Source organism: Leuciscus leuciscus, assembly GCF_965113295.1.
Source record: "Leuciscus leuciscus genome assembly, chromosome: 19".
Classification (NCBI taxonomy): Eukaryota; Metazoa; Chordata; class Actinopteri; order Cypriniformes; family Leuciscidae; genus Leuciscus; species Leuciscus leuciscus.
The window spans coordinates 719,360-734,569 of record NC_138743.1 but is presented as its reverse complement, the minus strand read 5'-3'; the positions used below and the strand labels follow the sequence as shown (position 1 = coordinate 734,569).

Sequence of the window (15,210 nt, the reverse complement as noted above, 5' to 3'; positions counted from 1 at the left end):
ACTCACAGGTAACACACGGGCGCTCACAGGTAACACACGCACTCACAGGTAACACACACGCGCTCACAGGTAACACACGCACTCACAGGTAACACACACGCGCTCACAGGTAACACACACGCGCTCACAGATAACACACACGCGCTCACAGGTAACACACACGCTCACAGGTAACACACACGCTCACAGGTAACACGCACACGCTCACAGGTAACACACACGCGCTCACAGGTAACACGCACACACTCACAGGTAACACGCACGCGCTCACAGATAACGCACGCACTCACAGGTAACACGCACACGCTCACAGGTAACACGCACACGCAAAACCTCGCACAATACAACTTTAACATCATAGGATGTCCTGTTACTTTATCCGCTACAGTAAAAGACCTGGGTGTTATACTCGATTGCAACCTGTCTTTTGAAAATCATATTTCATATGTTACAAAAACAGCCTTTTTCCACCTTAGAAACATTGCTAAGCTACGTAATATGCTATCAGTTTCTGATGCAGAAAAGTTAGTTCATGCATTCATGACCTCGAGACTGGATTACTGTAATGCCTTATTAGCTGGTTGTCCTGCATCCTCAATAAACAAGCTACAGTTAGTCCAAAATGCCGCCGCTAGAGTTCTTACGAGATCAAGAAAATATGATCATATAACACCGATTTTATCATCACTGCATTGGTTACCTATAAAGTTCCGTATTAATTACAAGGTATTGCTACTGACTTATAAAGCCCTAAACGGCTTAGCTCCAGTCTATTTAACGGATCTTCTATCGCCCTATAATCCATCGCGCTCTTTAAGATCACTAAATTCAAGGCTTTTGGTCATACCTAGGATATTCAGAACCACCAAAGGAGGGAGAGCATTTTCACATTTGGCTCCAAAACTCTGGAATAGTCTTCCTGATACTGTTCGTTGCTCAGACTCGCTCTCCCAGTTTAAAACTAGATTAAAGTCGCATCTCTTCAGCCAGGCATTCATATAATCCCACAGTTCAAACTACAATCCGGCCTCTAGCTCATAAATGCCAGAGGAGAACTGGCCCCCGACTGAGCCTGGGTTCTCCCAAGGTTTTTTTTTCTCCATTAGGTCACCTGATGGAGTTTTAGGACACCATTAGGTCACTTGATGGAGTTTTTCGGTTCCTTGCCACTGTTGCCTTTGGCTTGCTCAGTTGGGGATATTTTGGGGATATTTAATTTAATTTTATCAATCAATAAATTCCTCTTGAAATAAACTTTGTTGTATTATTTAAATTTAATACTGTGAAGTTGCTTTGATACAATCTGTATTGTGAAAAGCGCTATACAAATAAACTTGACTTGACTTGACACGCTCACAGGTAACACGCTCGCGCTCACAGGTAACACGCACGCGCTCACAGGTAACACACGCACTCACAGGTAACACACACGCGCTCACATGTAACACGCACGCTCACATGTAACATGCGCTCACGGGTAACACGCGCGCTCACATGTAACATGCGCTCACGGGTAACACGCGCGCTCACAGGTAACACGCACGCACGCTCACAGGTAACACGCGCGCTCACGGGTAACACGCACGCACGCTCACAGGTAACGCGCGCTCACGGGTAACGCGCACGCTCACAGGTAACACGCGCGCTCACAGGTAACACGCACGCTCACAGGTAACACGCGCACTCACAGGTAACACGCGCGCTCACAGGTAACACGCGCGCTCACAGGTAACACGCGCACTCACAGGTAACACGCGCACTCACAGGTAACACGCACGCACGCTCAAAGGTAACACGCGCGCTCACAGGTAACACGCGCGCTCACAGGTAACACGCACGAGCGCTCACGGGTAACACGCACGCTCACGGGTAACGCGCGCTCACGGGTAACGCGCACGCTCACAGGTAACACGCGCGCTCACAGGTAACACGCGCACTCACAGGTAACACGCGCACTCACAGGTAACACGCACGCACGCTCAAAGGTAACACGCGCACTCACAGGTAACACGCACGCACGCTCAAAGGTAACACGCACGCTCACAGGTAACGCGCGCTCACAGGTAACACGCGCACTCACAGGTAACACGCACGCACGCTCAAAGGTAACACGCGCGCTCACAGGTAACATGCGCGCTCACAGGTAACACGCACGCTCACAGGTAACACGCACGCTCACATGTAACATGCGCTCACGGGTAACACGCACGCTCACAGGTAACACGCAGGCACGCTCACAGGTAACACGCACGCTCACATGTAACATGCGCTCACGGGTAACACGCACGCTCACGGGTAACGCGCGCTCACGGGTAACGCGCACGCTCACAGGTAACACGCGCGCTCACAGGTAACGCGCACTCACAGGTAACACGTACGCACGCTCAAAGGTAACACGCGCGCTCACAGGTAACACGCGCTCTCACAGGTAACACGCACGCACGCTCAAAGGTAACACGCGCGCTCACAGGTAACACGCGCACTCACAGGTAACACGCACGCTCACAGGTAACACGCACGCACGCTCACAGGTAACACGCGCGCTCACAGGTAACACGCGCACTCACAGGTAACACGCACGCTCACAGGTAACACGCACGCACGCTCAAAGGTAACACGCGCGCTCACAGGTAACACGCACGCTCACAGGTAACACGCACGCTCACAGGTAACACGCGCACTCACAGGTAACACGCACGCTCACAGGTAACACGCACGCACGCTCAAAGGTAACACGCGCGCTCACAGGTAACACGCGCACTCACAGGTAACACGCACGCTCACAGGTAACACGCGCACTCACAGGTAACACGCGCGCTCACAGGTAACACGCGCACTCACAGGTAACACGCACGCTCACAGGTAACACGCACGCGCGCTCACAGGTAACACGCGCACTCACAGGTAACACGCACGCTCACGGGTAACACGCACGCTCACAGGTAACACACGCTTATAGGTAACATGCTCGCTCACATGTAACACACACGCGCTCACAGTAACGCACCAAATGTTTCAAACACAAAAGCAGTCAGTTATATTTTGCAGAAAGAAAAAGAAGCCTTTTTTAGGATCATTGAGGAGAATTAAATGCGTTCATTCCCAGATCTCATTACTGTAATGCAGAAACACCAACCTCACCATAACACAAAGTGTTTAAATATATTTTTTTGTGCTGGGCGACTATTAATCGCATCCAAAATAAAAGTTTGTGTTTACATAATATTTTAGCCTTTTTTGGTGCTCATTTTCTAAAACATTTTGACTTTTTAAGTTTAATTAATTTAAAAAAATTTTTTAGAAGAGATGTTTTATAGTCACTGTTTGTATGAATTGCATTCTAATATATTTTTGAACATGCATTATGACTTTGTAAGTTATGACTCCAATCAATTTTTTTTTTTTTTACTTGTAAATCACATATGTAATCTTGTTGCACCCTGATGCTGATTGATTTAAAAAATATCTTACAGTAATGAGAACAAGATTTCGTTTTGATATATTTAATTTTCATAAAAATAACATCACAATGCAAAATAAAAATCTTTATAATTATGAAACAGGCTTTATTTTATTTATGAAAATATATTTTGTTTTTGGGGTGAAATGAAACTGACTCGTTTAAAGCAGGTGCTCTTTTATAAGATGAAAACACGTGTTCTGCAGGGTTTAAGGATGAATGTATATATGAAAGGGAAGTTGTGATCATCTTTTCTTCCTCTATTGTTCCGTATATCTGAATGAAACGCTTCAGGAACTAGAACAAATGTGGGCGGGGCTTGATTGTGTCTGTGGGGAATTGATTGGATGGTTGTGGTTTGCTATTGGCTGATCTCATGTGAGTGACAGGTTGCCCCGCCCACATCATCAGAGAAGAAAAGAGATGCTAAAGAGGAACTGATTCTGATTCAAGATTATTAACACAATAATGATGTGCACCGATAAATAATTTATAATAAACACTGCAATATTCCAAAATATTTTTTTTGATTTCGTGTGTTTCTGATATATTTCCAGCTGTAGAGAGTGTGTGTGTGTGTGTTTCAGGAATGACCGCACGTTCCGCTGTGGAGCCGAGGGTTGTGGGAAGAGTTTCTATGTTCTTCAGAGGCTTCAGGTTCACATGAGGATCCACAACGGAGAGAAACCCTTCATCTGCAGCGAGAAGAACTGTGGGAAGAGATTCACCACTGCTGGGAACCTGAAGAACCACAGACGCACACACACTGGTACACACACACACACACACACACACACACACACGCAGCATTATTATATTCATACATGAGGATGTTTATTTATACAGTCAAACCAAAACTTATTCAGACACCAGATATAATTTTTGATATTTTTTTTACTAGTGTGTGCGATTCCGAACCTTTGAGCTGATCACGTTTTGCTGAAGTGTGTTTTCTTTAATTGCTAATGCTCTTTTTACACACAGACTGAACAAAATGAAGCATTGCTGGGTGATTGGTTGAGCTAAACTGGTATTATCTAATTGTGTAGTTAAATTTAACAGCTGACAGATATTCAACATAATTCATGTGTGAGACAGTCTAACAGAAGGACGGACAAAACCAGTCAAATATCAACTGAGTTCATAACTCTGAGTTCTGCTCATATTTTATCACCATTTCTATATAGTCTACCTATTTCTACCTATAGTGAATAAACTGATAATGTGAGAAATGATGAAGATGTCTGAATACATGTTGGTTTGACTGTATGTCTCATAGAATGAAGAATCAATCAAAATGATAGATTTCCTATACAAAAGTTAGATTTGTGAAGGATCATGTGACACTGAAGACTGGAGTAATAATGATGATCACAGGAATAAATTACACTTTACTATATATTCACATAGAAATATATTTAGTTTTACTGTATGTTTCGCACAGCCTTGGTGAGCAGAAGTTCTAAAACATTAACAAATCTTGATTATTCCAGTCTATGCTTACAAGTAATAATTTTTGTTAGTGTTATTGTAAATATTGTAAGTAATGCTTCACATCATTGATGGTGTTTTCAGGAGAAAAGCCGTTCCTGTGTGACGTGGACAGTTGCGGACGATCCTTCGCGGAATATTCCAGTCTGCGCAAACACATGCTCGTACACTCCGGTACGCTCACATGACTTCATGCATTACCTTAGTTTTAGGATCATATGTTTGTAATTGTAGTGTTGATGACTGTGAACAATATCAGTTTGATTCAGTTGTTTTCATGTGGAAATAAATCGGATTGCACATAATAACTGCAGTAATGCACATAATAACTGAAGTAATGCACATAATAACTGCAGTAATGCACATAATAACTGAAGTAATGCACATAATAACTGCAGTAATGCACAGATAATAACTGCAGTAATGCACATAATAACTGCAGTAATGCACATAATAACTGAAGTAATGCACAGATAATAACTGAAGTAATGCACATAATAACTGAAGTAATGCACATAATAACTGCAGTAATGCACAGATAATAACTGCAGTAATGCACATAATAACTGCAGTAATGCACAGATAATAACTGCAGTAATGCACAGATAATAACTGCAGTAATGCACATAATAACTGAAGTAATGCACATAATAACTGCAGTAATGCACAGATAATAACTGCAGTAATGCACATAATAACTGCAGTAATGCACATAATAACTGAAGTAATGCACAGATAATAACTGAAGTAATGCACATAATAACTGAAGTAATGCACATAATAACTGAAGTAATGCACATAATAACTGCAGTAATGCACAGATAATAACTGCAGTAATGCACATAATAACTGAAGTAATGCACATAATAACTGCAGTAATGCACATAATAACTGAAGTAATGCACATAATAACTGAAGTAATGCACATAATAACTGCAGTAATGCACAGATAATAACTGCAGTAATGCACATAATAACTGCAGTAATGCACATAATAACTGAAGTAATGCACATAATAACTGAAGTAATGCACATAATAACTGAAGTAATGCACAGATAATAACTGCAGTAATGCACAGATAATAACTGCAGTAATGCACAGATAATAACTGCAGTAATGCACATAATAACTGAAGTAATGCACATAATAACTGCAGTAATGCACAGATAATAACTGCAGTAATGCACATAATAACTGAAGTAATGCACATAATAACTGCAGTAATGCACAGATAATAACTGCAGTAATGCACATAATAACTGCAGTAATGCACAGATAATAACTGCAGTAATGCACAGATAATAACTGCAGTAATGCACATAATAACTGCAGTAATGCACATAATAACTGCAGTAATGCACATAATAACTGCAGTAATGCACAGATAATAACTGCAGTAATGCACATAATAACTGCAGTAATGCACATAATAACTGCAGTAATGCACATAATAACTGAAGTAATGCACAGATAATAACTGCAGTAATGCACATAATAACTGCAGTAATGCACAGATAATAACTGCAGTAATGCACAGATAATAACTGCAGTAATGCACAGATAATAACTGCAGTAATGCACAGATAATAACTGCAGTAATGCACAGATAATAACTGCAGTAATGCACAGATAATAACTGCAGTAATGCACAGATAATAACTGCAGTAATGCACATAATAACTGCAGTAATGCACATAATAACTGCAGTAATGCACAGATAATAACTGCAGTAATGCACATAATAACTGCAGTAATGCACAGATAATAACTGCAGTAATGCACATAATAACTGCAGTAATGCACAGATAATAACTGCAGTAATGCACATAATAACTGCAGTAATGCACAGATAATAACTGCAGTAATGCACAGATAATAACTGCAGTAATGCACAGATAATAACTGCAGTAATGCACATAATAACTGCAGTAATGCACATAATAACTGCAGTAATGCACAGATAATAACTGCAGTAATGCACATAATAACTGCAGTAATGCACAGATAATAACTGCAGTAATGCACATAATAACTGCAGTAATGCACAGATAATAACTGCAGTAATGCACAGATAATAACTGCAGTAATGCACATAATAACTGCAGTAATGCACAGATAATAACTGCAGTAATGCACATAATAACTGCAGTAATGCACAGATAATAACTGCAGTAATGCACATAATAACTGCAGTAATGCACAGATAATAACTGCAGTAATGCACATAATAACTGCAGTAATGCACATAATAACTGCAGTAATGCACAGATAATAACTGCAGTAATGCACATAATAACTGCAGTAATGCACAGATAATAACTGCAGTAATGCACATAATAACTGCAGTAATGCACAGATAATAACTGCAGTAATGCACATAATAACTGCAGTAATGCACAGATAATAACTGCAGTAATGCACATAATAACTGCAGTAATGCACATAATAACTGCAGTAATGCACATAATAACTGCAGTAATGCACATAATAACTGCAGTAATGCACAGATAATAACTGCAGTAATGCACATAATAACTGCAGTAATGCACAGATAATAACTGCAGTAATGCACAGATAATAACTGCAGTAATGCACAGATAATAACTGCAGTAATGCACATAATAACTGCAGTAATGCACATAATAACTGCAGTAATGCACATAATAACTGCAGTAATGCACATAATAACTGCAGTAATGCACATAATAACTGCAGTAATGCACATAATAACTGCAGTAATGCACAGATAATAACTGCAGTAATGCACATAATAACTGCAGTAATGCACAGATAATAACTGCAGTAATGCACATAATAACTGCAGTAATGCACAGATAATAACTGCAGTAATGCACAGATAATAACTGCAGTAATGCACAGATAATAACTGCAGTAATGCACATAATAACTGCAGTAATGCACATAATAACTGCAGTAATGCACAGATAATAACTGCAGTAATGCACATAATAACTGCAGTAATGCACAGATAATAACTGCAGTAATGCACATAATAACTGCAGTAATGCACATAATAACTGCAGTAATGCACATAATAACTGCAGTAATGCACAGATAATAACTGCAGTAATGCACATAATAACTGCAGTAATGCACAGATAATAACTGCAGTAATGCACAGATAATAACTGCAGTAATGCACATAATAACTGCAGTAATGCACATAATAACTGCAGTAATGCACAGATAATAACTGCAGTAATGCACATAATAACTGCAGTAATGCACATAATAACTGCAGTAATGCACAGATAATAACTGCAGTAATGCACAGATAATAACTGCAGTAATGCACATAATAACTGCAGTAATGCACATAATAACTGCAGTAATGCACAGATAATAACTGCAGTAATGCACAGATAATAACTGCAGTAATGCACAGATAATAACTGCAGTAATGCACAGATAATAACTGCAGTAATGCACATAATAACTGCAGTAATGCACAGATAATAACTGCAGTAATGCACATAATAACTGCAGTAATGCACAGATAATAACTGCAGTAATGCACATAATAACTGCAGTAATGCACAGATAATAACTGCAGTAATGCACATAATAACTGCAGTAATGCACAGATAATAACTGCAGTAATGCACATAATAACTGCAGTAATGCACAGATAATAACTGCAGTAATGCACATAATAACTGCAGTAATGCACAGATAATAACTGCAGTAATGCACAGATAATAACTGCAGTAATGCACAGATAATAACTGCAGTAATGCACAGATAATAACTGCAGTAATGCACAGATAATAACTGCAGTAATGCACATAATAACTGCAGTAATGCACAGATAATAACTGCAGTAATGCACATAATAACTGCAGTAATGCACAGATAATAACTGCAGTAATGCACATAATAACTGCAGTAATGCACAGATAATAACTGCAGTAATGCACATAATAACTGCAGTAATGCACATAATAACTGCAGTAATGCACATAATAACTGCAGTAATGCACATAATAACTGCAGTAATGCACAGATAATAACTGCAGTAATGCACATAATAACTGCAGTAATGCACAGATAATAACTGCAGTAATGCACATAATAACTGCAGTAATGCACAGATAATAACTGCAGTAATGCACAGATAATAACTGCAGTAATGCACAGATAATAACTGCAGTAATGCACATAATAACTGCAGTAATGCACATAATAACTGCAGTAATGCACAGATAATAACTGCAGTAATGCACATAATAACTGCAGTAATGCACAGATAATAACTGCAGTAATGCACATAATAACTGCAGTAATGCACATAATAACTGCAGTAATGCACATAATAACTGCAGTAATGCACAGATAATAACTGCAGTAATGCACATAATAACTGCAGTAATGCACAGATAATAACTGCAGTAATGCACATAATAACTGCAGTAATGCACATAATAACTGCAGTAATGCACAGATAATAACTGCAGTAATGCACATAATAACTGCAGTAATGCACATAATAACTGCAGTAATGCACAGATAATAACTGCAGTAATGCACAGATAATAACTGCAGTAATGCACATAATAACTGCAGTAATGCACATAATAACTGCAGTAATGCACAGATAATAACTGCAGTAATGCACAGATAATAACTGCAGTAATGCACAGATAATAACTGCAGTAATGCACAGATAATAACTGCAGTAATGCACATAATAACTGCAGTAATGCACAGATAATAACTGCAGTAATGCACATAATAACTGCAGTAATGCACATAATAACTGCAGTAATGCACAGATAATAACTGCAGTAATGCACATAATAACTGCAGTAATGCACAGATAATAACTGCAGTAATGCACAGATAATAACTGCAGTAATGCACAGATAATAACTGCAGTAATGCACAGATAATAACTGCAGTAATGCACATAATAACTGCAGTAATGCACATAATAACTGCAGTAATGCACATAATAACTGCAGTAATGCACAGATAATAACTGCAGTAATGCACATAATAACTGCAGTAATGCACAGATAATAACTGCAGTAATGCACAGATAATAACTGCAGTAATGCACATAATAACTGCAGTAATGCACAGATAATAACTGCAGTAATGCACATAATAACTGCAGTAATGCACAGATAATAACTGCAGTAATGCACATAATAACTGCAGTAATGCACATAATAACTGCAGTAATGCACATAATAACTGCAGTAATGCACAGATAATAACTGCAGTAATGCACATAATAACTGCAGTAATGCACAGATAATAACTGCAGTAATGCACATAATAACTGCAGTAATGCACATAATAACTGAAGTAATGCACATAATAACTGCAGTAATGCACATAATAACTGCAGTAATGCACAGATAATAACTGCAGTAATGCACATAATAACTGCAGTAATGCACAGATAATAACTGCAGTAATGCACATAATAACTGCAGTAATGCACATAATAACTGCAGTAATGCACATAATAACTGAAGTAATGCACAGATAATAACTCTGAGATTAATAAGTGGGTCTGTACAGGAGAGAAGCCTCACGTTTGCTCGATCTGTGGGAAGACATTCTCTCAGAGCGGAAGCAGGAACGTCCACATGAAGAAGAGACACAGCAGAGAAACCGGTAACATCATATTCATAACCATAACCATAATCATACATGTGTGACGTCTGTTTCATGCATGCACACACTACCAGTCAGAAGTTCTGGATCGGTGAGATTATATATGTTTCTGAAAGAGTCTCTTCTGCTCACCAAACCTGCATTTATTTGATCAGAAATACAGTAAAAATAGTGAAATATTATTCTAATGTAAATCATCTGTTTTCTATGTGAATATATAGTAAAGTGTAATTTATTCCTGTGATCAAAGCTGAATTTTCAGCATCATTACTCTTTCTTTGATGAATAGAACAGCATTGATCTGAAATAGAAGCTTATGTAACATTAAACTCTACCGTTCAAAGGTTTGAGGTCAGTAAGAATTTATATTTCATTTTTTGGGGGGGGAGAAATCAATACTTTTATTCATGAAGGACAAATTAAAGTGACAGTAAAGACATGTATAATGGTGCAAAAGATTCTATTTCAAATAAATGCTGTTCTTTTGAAAAAAATGTTTTCAACACTGATAATAATCATATAATAATATTTCACTGTTTTACTGTATTTTTGATCAAATAAACGCAGGTTTGGTGAGTTAGAGACTCTTTCAAAAACATTTTTAAAAATCTTGCTGATCCAAAACCTGTGTGTGTGTGTGTGTGTGTGTGTGTCAGTGTGTGACGAGCTCATGTCAGTCTGAGGGGGCGTGTCTCTGTGTGATTGACAGGTGAAGCGCTCACTCACAGCAGTTTGCTGGAGGCTGATGGCGGCAGTGACTCGATGGTGAACATGAGTCTGCATCACGGCATGTTACGAACACAAGGTGCAGTCCTCTCGATGAGCTTCTGATTACGAGAGAACGCTTCAACACACCAATGCTACATTCTTCTAAATGTCATCATCATGTTAACAAACAAGTATTCATTACTTCAACGAGCTCATTGTTTCTGCTTTAAATCACTACATTGTTTAAATTAATACATCTGAAATACATAACTTAGACAGTCTCCTCTGATGACAGATCACTGTAAACTGTAATATGGACTCATGCACTTCCTGTAAAGCTGCTTTGAAACTGTGTGTTGTGTAAAGCGCTGTAAGCAACATGTGAATTGAGTTGAATTGTCGTCTCACTTCAGATTCGGCGGATCCGGTTCTGACTCCGCCTCCTGACCTGGTCACCATGACGACAGCACACGCCTACAGTGATGACGTGGTGGCGCTGTTGTAGTCCTTGTTTTTGTAAATAAACTATTTTAGGAAACTCATCGTTGTCAATTTCATGTGTTTATTTATCAAATTTTGTCAATAGAAAGATTTCATATTCAAGCGAACGGAACGGTTCTGGAAATATAAAATCTTAAACAAGAAACCAATAAAGAACGGGAGCGTCTCAAACGCCTCAAACTGACCATAAAGAAATATTTTATATAATATTACATCTGTCATATGAAGAAATGCCTTTAGGTCCCTTTATGACTCAGGGCTTTTCAGTTTATTACATTATTTGACAAAACAATCAAGTTTTTTGTGTGTTTTGTTTGGAAAAGTACATATTCTTAAAATCAATTATTTGAGTTTGCATTCAGTTAAAAATCTTTTACTATTTATTAGAAATTTTTTTGCAAGTTCCACTATTGCATCATCAACTGTTGTACAGTTTTTATAAATGAAGCCCCAGGTTTGTTCCTGCTTATTTCTTGGGGAAATCTTATTAAAGCCAAATGTATTAAAGATATTCTTCAGGATTTGGAATAAAATGTAGCATCATAATCACATTTAATTTAATATTCAACATTATTGCTCTCCTGCATTGACAGCATTATATGAGAACTGAACTGAGCTGGACGATGACATAACGCTTTTCTCCAGAGCGGCTCTATATATATATAACTGAACTAAATTAATAACTTTTTTACAGCAGAAATGAAGCATCACTGAACTTCCTGAAGCTGGACTGTGACACTATTCTCTTCTGGAGACAAACATTATTTTCCTGTTCTCTCTGTAAAGCTGCTCTGAAACACTCTGTGTTGTTAAAGCGCTGTATCAGCTTGCTGACAATCCTGGAATTTTGTACAAATGCATGCTATTCGCTGTGTATAAAACACAATATGCTTCAAATGATTATTCATACATGTAAATATGCACGACTTTAACAACAATACAAGATAATGCAGCTGTTGTGGAGAAACTCATGAAGAACATCAGTCACAGCCGCTCGTTCTCTCCTCCGCCATGTTGAACGTTTATGACTCCGACCTCTGGTGTGGAAACAGACTAGTAATTTCTGACTTGGAATTTTTGATTAGGAATTTTTTACTAGGAAACCCCGATTAGGAAATGCAGACTAGGAAATTTTTCGTAGGAAACTCATTTATAATCATTCTGACAGCATGTGAAGGCAGCATCATTGTGAATAAAACATACAATATGTTTCAAATGATTATTCATACATGTAAATATGCACGACTTTAACAACAATACAAGATAATGCAGCTGTTGTGGAGAAACTCATGAAGAACATCAGTCACAGCCGCTCGTTCTCTCCTCCGCCATGTTGAACGTTTATGACCCGCCCAACTCAGTCCAAATGATCTCAGTGTTTCTCAGTAGTAAATACGACTTGAGATATGCACATAATAACGCTAGGAACTAGGAAACTCGACTAGGAAACTCGACTAGGAAACTCGTATTCATGATAATTCCGATAGCATGTGAAGGCAGCCTTAGTCTTGTGTAGTAAAATATGGCCTATTTTAAGACCATTAACCTTTAACTTTCTTTTGCTTCTTGGTGAAACGTTTCCGTGAGATTCACCCTGATAATGGATGAAAACACTACAGTAAGTGGTGGTTAAACTGGTTTATGGGTGATCTTTAATGAATCCTGAACTTCTGGAAGTGGTTTATGGGTGGTCTTTAATGAATCCTGAACTTCTGGAAGTGGTTTATGGGTGGTCTTTAATGAATCCTGAACTTCTGGAAGTGGTTTATGGGTGATTTTTAATGAATCCTGAACTTCTGGAAGTGGTTTATGGGTGGTCTTTAATGAATCCTGAACTTCTGGAAGTGGTTTATGGGTGATCTTTAATGAATCCTGAACTTCTGGAAGTGGTTTATGGGTGGTCTTTAATGAATCCTGAACTTCTGGAAGTGGTTTATGGGTGATTTTTAATGAATCCTGAACTTCTGGAAGTGGTTTATGGGTGATTTTTAATGAATCCTGAACTTCTGGAAGTGGTTTATGGGTGATCTTTAATGAATCCTGAACTTCTGGAAGTGGTTTATGGGTGGTCTTTAATGAATCCTGAACTTCTGGAAGTGGTTTATGGGTGGTCTTTAATGAATCCTGAACTTCTGGAAGTGGTTTATGGGTGATTTTTAATGAATCCTGAACTTCTGGAAGTGGCTTATGGGTGGTCTTTAATGAATCCTGAACTTCTGGAAGTGGTTTATGGGTGGTCTTTAATGAATCCTGAACTTCTGGAAGTGGTTTATGGGTGATTTTTAATGAATCCTGAACTTCTGGAAGTGGCTTATGGGTGGTCTTTAATGAATCCTGAACTTCTGGAAGTGGTTTATGGGTGGTCTTTAATGAATCCTGAACTTCTGGAAGAGGTTTATGGGTGGTCTTTAATGAATCCTGAACTTCTGGAAGTGGTTTATGGGTGGTCTTTAATGAATCCTGAACTTCTGGAAGTGGCTTATGGGTGGTCTTTAATGAATCCTGAACTTTGGCTTATGGGTGGTCTTTAATGAATCCTGAACTTCTGGAAGTGGTTTATGGGTGGTCTTTAATGAATCCTGAACTTCTGGAAGTGGTTTATGGGTGGTCTTTAATGAATCCTGAACTTCTGGAAGTGGTTTATGGGTGATTTTTAATGAATCCTGAACTTCTGGAAGTGGTTTATGGGTGGTCTTTAATGAATCCTGAACTTTGGCTTATGGGTGGTCTTTAATGAATCCTGAACTTCTGGAAGTGGTTTATGGGTGGTCTTTAATGAATCCTGAACTTCTGGAAGTGGTTTATGGGTGGTCTTTAATGAATCCTGAACTTTGGCTTATGGGTGGTCTTTAATGAATCCTGAACTTCTGGAAGTGGTTTATGGGTGATTTTTAATGAATCCTGAACTTCTGGAAGTGGTTTATGGGTGGTCTTTAATGAATCCTGAACTTCTGGAAGTGGCTTATGGGTGGTCTTTAATGAATCCTGAACTTTGGCTTATGGGTGGTCTTTAATGAATCCTGAACTTCTGGAAGTGGTTTATGGGTGTTCTTTAATGAATCCTGAACTTCTGGAAGTGGTTTATGGGTGGTCTTTAATCAATCCTGAACTTCTGGAAGTGGTTTATGGGTGATTTTTAATGAATCCTGAACTTCTGGAAGTGGTTTATGGGTGGTCTTTAATGAATCCTGAACTTCTGGAAGTGGTTTATGGGTGGTCTTTAATGAATCCTGAACTTCTGGAAGTGGTTTATGGGTGGTCTTTAATGAATCCTGAACTTCTGGAAGAGGTTTATGGGTGGTCTTTATGGGTGGTCTTTAATGAATCCTGAACTTCTGGAAGTGGTTTATGGGTGGTCTTTAATGAATCCTGAACTTCTGGAAGTGGTTTATGGGTGGTCTTT

General features: G+C 38.6%; 1 protein-coding gene and 1 long non-coding RNA gene across 4 annotated transcripts in view; both read left to right on the top strand.

Annotated features, from left to right (window-relative positions):
• Positions 1 to 4,041, top strand: part of LOC309482134 — a 4,065-nt gene extending 24 nt beyond the window's left edge. The window contains exons 1-3 of the long non-coding RNA XR_014200215.1: positions 1 to 151; positions 1,402 to 1,420; positions 3,000 to 4,041. The exon at positions 1 to 151 is cut by the window's left edge and continues 24 nt beyond it. This is a non-coding gene — a long non-coding RNA (uncharacterized lncRNA). The remainder of the gene's footprint in view (positions 152 to 1,401; positions 1,421 to 2,999) is intronic.
• znf410 (zinc finger protein 410) overlaps positions 1 to 11,848 on the top strand; it is a 24,993-nt gene extending 13,145 nt beyond the window's left edge. For 2 of the 3 annotated variants that reach the window (XM_082147266.1, XM_082147265.1), the window contains exons 8-12: positions 4,048 to 4,229; positions 5,036 to 5,125; positions 10,503 to 10,598; positions 11,308 to 11,403; positions 11,720 to 11,848. In XM_082147266.1, the coding sequence (XP_082003392.1) occupies positions 4,048 to 4,229; positions 5,036 to 5,125; positions 10,503 to 10,598; positions 11,308 to 11,403; positions 11,720 to 11,811 (556 nt within the window). In that variant the 3' untranslated portion in view covers positions 11,812 to 11,848. Of the gene's footprint in view, positions 1 to 4,047; positions 4,230 to 5,035; positions 5,126 to 10,502; positions 10,599 to 11,254; positions 11,404 to 11,719 lie in introns of those variants that run through there. The other variant, XM_082147267.1, reaches the window with a different exon arrangement.
• Positions 11,849 to 15,210: the final 3,362 nt, after the last annotated feature.